The sequence below is a fragment of the Pinus tabuliformis genome, chromosome 3_2 (assembly GCF_031772625.1).
Source record: "Pinus tabuliformis cultivar Carrire ecotype Pingquan chromosome 3_2, CPIR1, whole genome shotgun sequence".
Taxonomy (NCBI): Eukaryota; Viridiplantae; Streptophyta; class Pinopsida; order Pinales; family Pinaceae; genus Pinus; species Pinus tabuliformis.
In genome coordinates, this window is record NC_142302.1 from 1,035,347,220 (window position 1) to 1,035,360,384 (window position 13,165).

The 13,165-nt window shown below is 40.3% G+C and overlaps 1 protein-coding gene across 2 annotated transcripts in view; it reads right to left on the reverse strand.

Moving 5' to 3' along the window:
- EMB3012 (embryo defective 3012) overlaps positions 1-13,165 on the reverse strand; it is a 382,712-nt gene that overhangs the window by 269,238 nt on the left and 100,309 nt on the right. For both annotated transcript variants that reach the window (XM_089417406.1, XM_089417405.1), the window contains exons 6-8: positions 9,995-10,201; positions 9,728-9,866; positions 9,469-9,617 (exon numbers count right to left, since the gene is read on the reverse strand). In XM_089417406.1, the coding sequence (XP_089273532.1) occupies positions 9,469-9,617; positions 9,728-9,866; positions 9,995-10,201 (495 nt within the window). The remainder of the gene's footprint in view (positions 1-9,468; positions 9,618-9,727; positions 9,867-9,994; positions 10,202-13,165) is intronic.

Consider the following 13,165-nt stretch of genomic DNA (forward strand, 5'->3'; position numbering starts at 1 on the left):
TGCCTTGCTCATAAAGAAAAGCATCCTGCTCAAGATTCTTCAAGAGGAAAAGGAGGTCGAAGAGGAAGAGGAAGATATTTCAGAGGCAGGGGGGGCAGACATTCTCAAGGAGAAAAGGCAGATTTGCACTGTATTCGCTGCAAAAGAAATGGATCACATGATGCCTCTACATGCAAGCTACCATGGGACAAAATTGAGCAGAAAAGAAACCAACAGAAAGGTAAAATTGATGATACAGACAAAGGTAAAGCACCTGAATCCGCTCACTATGTTGTGGCACAATGTAACATTGGAGTAAATGAAGATTTGTTTAATGCTTCACTTGCTTCTTGGAAAAATGATTGGTTGCTTGATTCAGGAGCAACCTGCCACATGACTCATAGAAAAGATTTTTTTGAAGATTTCACTGACAATGTTGATGGAGCAGTATACTTTGCAGATCAATCAAAAATCAAGCCATCAGGGCTTGGCACAATCAGGCTTAAACTACCTGGTCTTCCAGAGTTTCTTCTGCATCGTGTTCTCTATCTCCCACAGCTCAAGAGAAACTTGTTGTCCTTGGTCCACATCCGCCAGCAAGGTCACTCCATTCATATGTTTGATGGCAAGCTTGAGGTAAGAAAAGCATCTGACCACTCACTTGTCATGAGGGGAATAGAAGAAGAAAGGCTTCTCAAACTGCAAGGAACCTCTGCTCATGCACAACATTTCTCATACAATTCTCATCATGAAGAAGGTACACTTCCATCAAGTTTATTATGGCATGCTAGATTTGGACATTTGAACTATGACAGTCTCCGCTTATTGAAGAAAAATGGTGTTGCTGGTTTGCCTACAATTCCTAGGAAACTTAAGCAATGTGATGCTTGCATTCTAGGAAAGCATAGCAAATAGTCTTTTCATGATTCACATTCAAGAGCACATAGAAAACTTGAACTCATTCATTTAGATTTATGTGGTCCAATGCCTGTTCCTTCTGCAAATGGAAATAAATATATCATGACATTCATTGATGACTACACCAGAATGTGTTGGGTTTATTTATTGAAGAACAAATCTGATGCTTTTCAAACATTCAAGAATTTTCATAAATGGATTGAAAATGATGCACAATCTCATATTGGGTCTATTTGCACTGTTAATGGAAAAGAATACACATCAAATGAATTTGAAAACTATCTTCGCCAACATGGGATCAAACATCAAACAACTATGCCTTATAATCCCCAACAGAATGGTGTAGCTGAAAGAATGAATAGGACAATCTTAAATATGGTACGATCCATGCTCTTCTTCAAAAATGTAAACATAATGTTTTGGGCTGACGTTGTTCTATGTGTTGCATATATAACGAATAGATGCCCATCTAATGCTATAAGAAACAAAACCCCATATGAAATGTGGTATGGACATGTTCCTTCGGTAAAGCATCTCAGGGTCTTTGGTTCCACCTGTTATGCCTTGATACCAAAGGTACATAGAAACAAACTTGGTGCTAGAAGTCGTAAGTGTATCTTTCTGGGATATTCAAACACCTCCAAAGCATACCGCCTCTATGATGAAGTAAATAAGAAGTTTGTTGTATCTAGAGATGTAATTTTCCTTGAATCATCCAAAACTGACAATGTTGTTGAGCGGCAACTTGATCGCTTGGATAGATTCACAAAAGCAAAATCATTTCAAGAATTTGATAATCAGATTCCACATCTTGAAGGGGGGATTCCTATACTAGATCAACATGTGGAATCTTCTTTTGAAGAACACTCTCCCCCGCATGAAACTCCAACAACAGATGATGCTTTAAGTGATGTGATTGATAGAATTGGGAGACTCAATCTTGATTCAGTCCCAACTCAATCAATGGAGCAGCCTGGACCACCTGAGAAAGGTCCCCCAAAGTGGCTGACAAAGACACTTGAAAGTGTTCATCCAAATTGGAAAGACATGAACCAAAATTCAAACCGGCAAAATGGAGGTGATGTAGATGACTCTAATTCACCTGTTGATATGGATGTTTCTTATGATTGTGAATTGAACTTGTCTACAGATTTTGAACCAACTTCCTTCAAAGAAGTTGCTTCTCATGATGAATGGAAAGAAGCGATGCAAAAGGAGTATGATGCCCTCATAAAGAACAGCACTTTGAAGCTGGTTGATCCTCCATTAGGAACCACACCAATTGGCTGCAAGTGGGTCTACAAGAACAAGTATAAAGCTGACGGCTCACTTGACAAGCACAAAGCTAGGCTTGTGGCAAAAGGTTTTGCACAGAAGGAAGGGGTCGATTATGAGGAGACTTTTGCCCCCACAGCAAAATGGGCTACCATCCGGACACTCTTTGCACTAGCAGCTCAGAACGGTTGGAAAGTCCATCAAATGGATGTAAAAACTGTTTTCTTGAATGGAGATCTAAAAGAGAATGTTTTTATGTCCCAGCCTGAAGGATTTGTTGTGAAAGGACATGAACATAAAGTATGCAAACTTGTGAAGTCCTTGTATGGCCTCAAACAAGCACCGCGAGCCTGGTATGAAAACTAACTGAGCATCTTTTGAAACTCAATTTCAAACATTTTGATCTTGATGATGCAACTTTATTTGTCAAGAAAGTTGGCAAAACAGTTGTATATCTTGTGGTATATGTAGATGATCTTTTGATGACAGGGAACAATGAAAGCTACATTGCATCCATAAAGAAGGAATTGGGGAAAAGTTTTGAAATGACTGATTTGGACTATGTTCATTACTATCTTGGCATTGAAGTAACCCAACATCCAAAGTCCATATTTCTTTCTCAAAAGAAATACATTGGAGATCTGTTGAACAGGTTTGGCATGACAGAGTGCAATCCTCTTGTTACTCCAATGGAACAAAACTTAAAGCTCACATCTATTGAAGGAAAAGAATTTGAGGATGCAACAAAGTATAGACATCTTATAGGAAGTCTCAAATACCTAACTACTACCAGACCAGACATTTCGTTTGTTGTTGGAATCCTCTCCAGGTTTATGCAAAAGCCTTGTGAGGGACATTGGTCTGCTGCAAAAAGAGTTCTAAGGTACTTGAAGGGAACTCAAGACTTTGGAATCAAGTATACACAGGTGGACGACTTCAGTTTGATTGGATACTCTGATTCACACTTCGATGGAGACAAAGAAACTGGGGTATCAACTTCAGGATATGTTATGAGTCTTGGATCAGGAGCTGTCTCCTAGAGATCACGCAAACAATCAGTTCCAGCAGATTCCACAACAGAAGTAGAATATGTGGCAGCAGCTGAAGCAACAAAAGAAATTGTATGGCTCGCTTAAATTCTTGAATATTTGCAGGTAAAACAAGTACAATCAACTCCACTCATGATTGACAATACCTATGCAATAAAGTTGGCCAAGAACCCAAAGTTCCATGATCGAACGAAGCACATCAATACTAAATATCATCTGATTCGACATCATGTTGAGGCCAAAACAATCCATCTCTGTCATTGTTCCACAAATGAGCAAATTGCAGACATCTTCACCAAAGCGCTTGGAAGAGAAAAGCTTGAACGATTCAGAATGATGCTTGGACTCACCAACATCCCTTCAGATTAAGGGGGGGAATGTTGACACCTAATCCTTGTGATTGGGTGAATTTATGTGAATAGATAAATAGGAAATATGAATAGTCATCGGGAGACGAACTGAACAGTCTCACCCTCATGTATATAATGAAGACCTACCTGATGGAATAGAACAGTCGAATCATTTTTTCCTTATGGAGTTACTGCCTGGCCTGACAAGTTAAAAAAATAGAAAATGAGAATTAAATGCACATTTATTCTCATCCCTAGATCTAAATGAATCTCAGCCATTAGATCTTAAGGTAACCCAAGAGGTCATTTAGAGAGTAAAAGGAGAAGAGCAAGAAAAAGATCATTCATTCTTTCATGAGCATTTGAGAGAAAGAGAAGAAAGAACAAGGATAAATTTTTGAAAAGTGAAGTGAAGGAGAGCAACAAGAAAACATTCAACAAATCTGGGCAGCAACATTTATTGGCATGCATCCCAAGGCAAAACCATACAGCGAGAGAAAGGCACAAAAATCGAGGAAGAGAGATAGCAGCAAGGGCACAAATTTTGAGGCAAAGGCATTTCAGCAAATCTGGGCAACAACATTTATTGGCACACATCCCAAGGCAAAACCATACAACAAGAGAAAGGCACACATATGGAGGAAGAGGGACAACAGCAAGGGCACAAATTGCGAGGCAAATTTGGGCACAAATTGCGAAGAAAATTTGGGCACGAATTTTGAGGCAATCGTACTGCTGAAATCCATACAGTTTGTAAAACAAGTTCTAGGCACGTTTTTCGAAGTTGGTCGTACAACATTTAACGTTGTTTTATTTCTGTTTTGGCTCTTTGCTGGTTGGCACAATTTTCGAGGCAGAGTGAAAGCACAGAAATCGAGATAAGTTGTAATTTGTGGTTGCTGGAATTTTTACTGTGTATTTCAGTTTCTCTATAAAAGCATTTTCAAAAATAAAGAAGAGCCCTCAAACTGGTTTTCCCCAAGAGTTGTAAGGGGTTTTTCCAAGGTCACATTGACCAAAAATCACTGTGTTATTTTATGTGTGTGGTTGTCATAATTTCGATGTGTTTTATTGTTGCAATTTCAGCAATTGTGAGATCTCTAAATTTGTGTTTTTAGAGAAATATTGTCATTTCCAGATTTTAGAATTTTTATCACGTTTGGATTTAAAACTAAATGCATGGAGTGATAAGAAAAATTGATAACCAAAGTGGGGGTTGAAATTTCTTCATGGGATCAGAGCTTGGTTGGCTGAAAAGTGCAGTTTGGAACAGCAAAGTGAAAATTACAGCAAGCTGATTTTTACACAAAAAACAGAAACCTTTATCATAGATTTGAAACTTTCAATTTCGTAGGACAGTGAAACATGTCTTTGGGTTTGAGAGTTAAAGACAGGTGGGATGGGCAGAACAACTACAATGCATGGAAGGAGAGAATCCAGAGCATCTTTGAGGAAGCAGAAGTACCGGTCATTATGGTAAATACCACACAGAACCCAGTAGTAGTATTTGCTGACCCTGTACAGTTGGCAGAGTTTAACAAAAAGAATGTTAAGGCAAAAAAATTGATTCTAGAAGGAATCAAAGGCCATGTCATTCCTCATGTGAGAAGAAAGACTTATGCACATGAGATGTGGACAACCTTGACCAGTGTTTACCAGAGCTCAAATGAAAACAGAAAAATGGTCCTAAAGGAGAAATTGAAGGCCATTAAAATGGCTAAGACTGACAATGCTATAGCATACCTCACAAAGATCACTTCAGTGAGAGATGAGTTGGCAGCCATAGGTGAGATCATTGCACCCACTGAGTTGGTGAGGATTGCTTTGAATGGTCTTCCCAAGACTTGGGAGAATTTTGTGGATGGCATTGTTGCACGGGAAAACCTTCTTGGTTGGGAGAGGTTGTGGGATGACTGCATTCAGAATGAGATCAGAAAGAACCATCTTGGGGCAGCCAAACAGGTGGAGGAGGATGACAATGTGGCATTGTTAGCAAGAGGCAAGAAGGGCAGAGAAAAGAAGTAAGCTTCCAACAGTGGAGGCAAAGGCAAAGGTAAAGGAAAGCAACAGAACAAGGAGAAGGACTATTCCAAAGTCAAATGTTGGAATTGTCAAAAGTTGGGACACTATGTTGTTCTGTGCCCGGAGAAGAAGAAAAAAAAGGGAAAGACAAACCCATGGCAACTTCTACAAAGACAAAGATCTTTGATCAGGAGTTTGGGTTCATAGTACGGGATCACCTGCCATACAGCTTCAGAGGGAGTGTGCATTCCCCGCTACTAGCAAAGCATCTTCTAGCATTTGGTATGTTGACAGTAGCACTTCCCGCCACATGACAGGAGTCAGAGAGTACTTCTCAGAGCTTTCAAAGGGCGATACTGATATGGAGGTAGTACTTGGTGATGACATCATTGTTAGAGCAGTCGGTGTGGGGCCATTGACATTGATAGGGGACCCAAACCTCCCTTCAAAGTGTCAGATGTTCTATACGTGCCTGGAATGAAGAAGAACCCGATATCCATCTCAGCACTTGAGGACAGAGTGTATGATGTGTTGTTCAGGAGAGGGCAAGTGCTTATATATCCTAGGGGAACTCCAGCTTCTTCAGCTAGAGAGATTGGTGTGCGTCATCCCAAGGTGTACAAGTTCTCATTCCAACCCCCGATGGCATTGACTAGCAGCACCCGAGACAGGACCAACAACAGATCTAGCAGTTCCGAGTTGTGTGAGATTTGGCACCACAGGATGGGGCACATATATCATGAGGCCTTGATTACATTGCAGGAGATCACAACTGGTGTGCCAGATTTCAGTTCTGATCACCTTGATGTATGCAGAGGATGTGCTATGGGGAAGTTTGCTAGATCCCCTTTTCCCAGCAGTGACAGCAAAGCGACCCAGATCCTTGACTTGATTCATACCGATGTGAGTGGTCGGATGTCTCATGTATCCTTGAGTGGCTATGAGTACTATGTTTATTCATGGATGACCACTCCAAGAAGACCTAGATTTATTTCTTGAAGACCAAGAGTGAATTCTTCAAGCGGTTTCAAGAGTTCAAAGCTCTTGTGGAGACCCAGACAGGTAGGAAGATCAAGATCCTCAAGTCGGACAATGGAGGGGAGTATACCCTTGGTGAGTTTGAGTATACTCTAAATAGTGATCTCCAAGAGCCCCATCTATTCCCTCTTATAATCTATCGATGACAAATCAACGACCATGATCTAATCACAATCGATGGCTAAGATCATCTTAACCCCATCAACTCACTTTTCTAGAAGTCATTAGAGAGAAATCGACTTGTCTCAATTAATACTGATTAATTAACCCATTTCTCTAAGTTAGACTTAGTAAAATAGTTAAAATTGGTTAATAAATCTAATTAAGACATTTTCCCTTAGAAAAATAAACTGGGTATGGAGATAATTAATCCTCTTCTGTTCTTAGCCTCATTGACACCTCTTAAAACTAGAACACTTGTCCAAGCTACGTAAACTAACATGACCCGCAACCTGTTATGGTTCGAATAACTTTCACACACACACACACACATATAAATAATTTATGAAGATAAAAATAATAAATAACTGTGAACCATGTGTTGGAAAACTGGTTAGGGCAGCATGTTAATCCTTACATGAAATTTACTTGTGATTAGTTATTTCTTTACTTGATTATGTTTATGTTCTTTGTCATCAAATAAATGCCAAAACCTATAGAGATCACATGAACACAAAATATAGGCGCTATGCCCAAGGGAAAACCCACAAGAACTTCTCTTCTTATCAACTTCAAAGGAGACTTCCAAGACCTAACATACAAAACAGAACCTTCCCAAGACCAAGCCAGCCACCAGATCAGTCTTCTTCAAGGCAAGACAACATTTCCACAATCAAGAGGCAAAATCCTTCCAAGGCAAGAGATTCGGCCTTCACAACAGAATCTGCAACTCTTCTTTCTTCTTGGACCTGAGGTACTCACATGTGTGGGCTGATCAATAGACTCGAGAGATCCACATTTCATTCTTAGTTGGCCTTCTGTTCCACTTTGCACTTCTTATATGAACTTCAGATCAGATTAAGACATATCACGAGTGTGTCACTTCAAGGTGGACGAAATATTTCCTTTTTATAGTCTTTTCAAGTGCTAGGATGAGCCTTTTTAGGCCGACGTCATGGAGGCAGGCTGACTTGGTCTTGGGGGTCTTCTAGACCTTTCTAAACATCAAAATAATTTTTCTTTTCTTTTTACAAGAGCCCAATTGGATCCATTACATCATGACAAAGACTTGACTCAAGACTAAAATCCTAGAGCACACAATGGGTGCTTTGACCTGTTGACCAATGACCCAAGCATGAAACCCATGCTTTAATAAGTCAATTTTCTATTACAATAAAATTTCTTTTTTTTTTCTTTTTATAATACACAAGAGATTACATCATGGCACAACACATATGACAATTACGAAGACCAAAACTAATTACATTTTCGAACACGATGAACATGGAAAAATCAAATATCATAATATATTTGGCTCCAAATCACTCTCACAAGTCACTCAGAAATGTACACTGCTATGTAAAACTCATATTTGTGCATTGGCATTCTAACTTTTAAGTTGGGGGATGGAGTTATTTCATAGGTAAAACAAATGACTTTAGTGCCACTCACGATGAACATGGAAAAATCAAATCTCATAATATATTTGGCTCCAAATCACTCTCACAAGTCACTCAGAAATGTACACTGCTATGAAAAACTCATATTTGTGCATTCTAACTTTTAAGTTGGGGGATGGAGTTATTTCATAGGTAAAACAAATGACTTTAGTGCCACTCACTTTGCCTTTTTTTGGATTTTATTATATTCTTTTTATTTGTCCTTTTAAAAAATGGTTTTTCCAAGGTCCAGTAAGTTTGACGTTTCTGGAAGTATGGAAGCAGATCTCAAGTTGATTCTCTGGCGCTTCCAAAAAGAAATGTATCCCAACCAGATCTGGATCTAGATCAGTAGAAACACAATCCCTGGATCCTCCATATGCGGATCAGGTCACTAAACATTGACTTGACATTGGGCAGCTACTTGGCCAACACACCTATCTGAACAAGCACCCCCATGGGACCATTTCAATGTTGATCCATGGTGCCAACAACCCCAATGGATCCCTGCTGAGAACAAGGCTGGTCTCAAAGTATTAGCATTTTAATGCAATCAAGAATCCTCTTCCAGACTGTTATTTACAAGTTTTTATTAATAAGAGATCCAAGCAAATAATTGCTTATACTTGTAAGCCAGTGCCAGTGACCCCAATCCTGCTTGAGCACAGCTACCATCTACATTTAGCTACTACTCATTACATGTACATACAATCATTGATGCAAATATTATAAGTTCTTTCACAATAACACTAAATACTCTTAATACTCTTCTAGATTAGTTGCTCAAGGAAAATTAACAAATACAATTTCCAGATATACCCTATGTATTAAAAAGTAAACAAATAACAGGTGTGCATAGATATAGCTTAGATATAGTGTGGAGGAAAGCACAGGTGACAGGAGAGATATTGCACCTAAAAAGAATGGACCTATAAAAGATTTGCACATATCGATTGGATTGAAGGACTAAGAAAGCATTTCAATCACCAATAAAAATAAGCACTGAAAAAACATTTCAGAACATATATTGATTTACACTGAAAAGAAATTACCAAAAAGTTTAGAACCAGTATTGATTTACATTAAAAAAACCATAAATATTAAAAAAACCATGTTCCAAGGTCAGAAAAACAGTAATAATGATTTTAATAGCATAGCAAAAACATTAAATAATCAAATAAATATAATCTAAACTGTGTTAGCTAACAGCAAACAAAATTAATTGTGTTTCAGACATACCTCATCATAATTCAATAAGTCAACGATTGCTACCACTCTTATGATAGCTCTACCAGGTCTTCTTGCTTGAAACACACCAGATGCACTGACAGACAACACGCCACTATCAGAAGAATGCCACTGGTAGTCTTTTGGCATTTCACCACAGCCTGCACCAATAAAAACCATTCAAGATCAACTTATACAGGTTGACAAAAGTCATTAATGTCTTGAGATATCACAACTGCCAGCAGCAGACATGCAAATTCAACATGCAAACCTCCTTTGGCTGCTAATTCAATTTTCTGATGTACTCCAGGAAACCAGGGAAGAAGCAATGTTTGAGAGGCCTCATTCCTGTTGGAAAAATTAATCTTTACAGGCTCACAAGCCCTTACTTCCTGTACAACAGAGATAACCTGGCAAACCATACATATTTACTTGGTTCTCAAAAAAGCAGACAGTTTGTTTCATAGGTTCAATTGAAATCTGATAGAAGTACTAGACCTTTTCAAAGAAAGCTATATTTAAGAGAGGAGTGCTTTACCATGTCAGGTACAACAGACAGTTTTTGGTCAACCTCGTGTAGATTCACAGAATAATACCTAAGAGAAGCACTTAGTTTACCCTGACCTTCAGAAATTGCAACAAGACGGCTACAATTCTTCCATCCATGTGCCACAGCAATTTCTTCAGGTACTGGAAAGGCATTCCAATATGGAGATTTGTCAAACTGTAATTCCAAATGATTACTCTGAAAACAAAGACACAATTTAATTAGAAGGATGCATTTCATCTAACTTTGAAGCAATAAAGAATGAAATGTTCCGAGCCAAGATTTTTCTTAAGAGAACTATATTTTATCAGACAGGCATTTTTATACTTTTTTTAAACACAATTGATGTAATGACCGTTCTTAATAAATTTGCTGATGGAGTTCCACAATTTTGCAATTTCAGAATTAATACAATTTTGAATGCCAGACTTGGGAGAAATGGGTAAAAATTAAAATTAAAGTTTGGTGGGTTGTGGGGGGCGCCCCTCAAGGAAATACACACCCCTTGGAGGAAAATTTGAATTTGTGGAAGGGAGGTAAAGTAGGGAGGTCAAATTAGTGGGATGAGGGACCCACAAGGGAAAAGTGAGGCAGCAATTATAAATAGAAGATGGGATGCAGCATTTGGGACCTTTTGCCAATTTAACATCTAAACCGTTGTTTGCTCTAGCTGTTTAGCTGGGTCAACAGAGTGTTGTTCAGCACACGAGATTTCTAAGGGGAAATCTCAACTCCTCCTTCAGTGGACCTTGAGTGCCACCCTAGGGGAGCCTTGACATATTCTTGAAGCCATTCCAGAGTGATCACAGGGAATTTTGAGCTATGCATTGAGGAGCAGTCTGGGCACAGAAAAAGACCACTCACTCTTGTGGAGAGGTTGTTCCAGACTAAGCTAGAAACGGATTTGAAGGCTCAATCCTGGGGCATTTTTGCAGCAATTTTCCAGTTGATTATGCTGTTTGTGGAGGGGTTAGCTGAACCCTTGCGTGGATGGGTGAGGGCCTACAAGCCCACATCATTGATCGACACTATCTCTAGGACCCGGGACATGATTGACGTAGTCCCAAGACCCAAGCTCCTATACCCACTAGATTGTTGGTTCCCCAAGGGAGCAGAGACACTCGTCAGACTCAGAGGGAGGTTGGTTATGGCCAGTTGGATTATGAGACTAGGAGGGACTCCGAAGGAAGAAGCTATGCTTCACGTGCCAAGAACCATGGGCACTAGGGCACGGGTGCACTAAGGGCAAGGCCCATTACATTGAGGTGTACTCAAATAGTGAGTCGGAGGAGGAGACTGAGTGAGAGGCAGGCCACGGAGATGAGGGGCCATAGTCTGCGGGAGGAGCACCACCACCACCTCAGGGAAGAGGACCATTCGCTCCTTATGGGGGCATTCTAGCTTCACTTCGAGGAGCTCCGAAGTACTTGACACTCAAGATTAGAGGCACAATACCGAGGTAGCGTGTGTCAGTCTTAGTGGACAGTGGGGCTACCCACAACTTTATCGATGCCCAGATGGTAGACCGGAGGGGCATACGCACATAGACATTTGGGGGGTTCTCAGTGTTGGTGCTAGGAGACCGGATGATGAAGTGCACAAAGTATGTTCCTAGCCTGACTTTGACGATGGGGAGCTACTCCGTCACTGACCATTTCATTATAGTTGATGTTTCGGACACCAACATGGTGTTGGGTGTCCAGTGGTTGTACTCGTTGGGGAGGGTCACCACTGATTGGCAAAAATTGGAGATGGAGTTCACGAGCCTATATGGGAAGTCAGTAGTGTTGCGGGGTACGCACTCCTACCCGCCCCAAACAGTGTCCACCCATCGAATGGAGGCAGACTTGCGGCATGGGGATATAGAGTGGGCAGTGGAGCTCGAGATTGGAGAGACAGGGGAACAGGCATGACCAATACATCTAGACATACTGGCACTATTGTAGAGACATCAGAGGGTTTTTGGGGAGATCCCTCCAAGCAGGCCACCGGATCGAGGGTTTGAGCACACCATCAAGTTGGAGGAGGGGGTTCACGTTGTGACCACTACCCCATACATCCCAAGGCCTACAAGGACGACATCAAGAGGGCCATCCAAGAGTTGTTGGCGCTGGGGCATATCAGGCCAAGTACTAGCCCTTTTGCTTCATCAGTGGTACTAGTGAAGAAAAAAGATGGGTCTCTTCGTATGTGCATTGATTATCGAGCCTTGAACAAGAAGACACTAAAGAATTGGTACCCCATACCCCAGATAGATGAGTTGATGGATGAGCTTAGAGGAGACAAGTACTTCTCTAAGATAGACTTGTACTTGGAGCACCATCAAATCAGGGTGTGTGAGCAAGATACTCCAAAGACGACATTCAGATGCCATTATGGACACTTTGAGTTCCTGGTGATAGCTTTTGGACTCACCAATGCTCCCGCCACATTTCAATCTTGAATGAACCACGTGTTTTGCAAGCACTTGCACAGATTTGTCCTAGTGTTCTTTGATGATATACTTATTTACAGCAGGACTTGGGAGGAGCACCTGCAGCACTTGGAGTAGGTCTTGAGCATCTTGGAGGAGCAGCAATTCTATGCCAAGATGTCCAAGTGCGAGTTTGCGCTGACTGAGATGCTATACTTGGGGCATGTGATAAGCAAGGATGGAGTCAAAGTCCACCAAGAGAAGATCTACGTTGTTGCACCCATTTTGTCACAGTTCCAAGGAAGCAGTTGTGCCAACTTTTTCAAAGATCAGGATCATTAGCTAGCAGCTTATTATCTCATTGTAAACCCACTTTGCAAATTTGTAATGTAAATGATGCTAGTCTGACCATTAAATTATGTAACAACCTAGGTAAGCCTATGATTTTGGTGACGAATTTCATCCTAGGAGGTTTTTCGTCTCACTCATTATTTGTGTCTCTAAACACTGATGATCAGCGGAGTTTTTCCCTCCAGCCTCAACCCCAAACCTAGGGTGGAATTTATCAACAAGGTCTTAGGTGATTCCTAGTGTTATTAATTGAGTCTTTGTAAAAGAGATTTGGGAATAATTTAAGCTATTTGGCTAAATTATTTTATTACAAATCACTTGGTCTACTAAATCATATTGAGTCGCAGAATTGGGTAAAAAATTATGAGGGTCTATAGAGAACAGTATTCCTCCTTTGA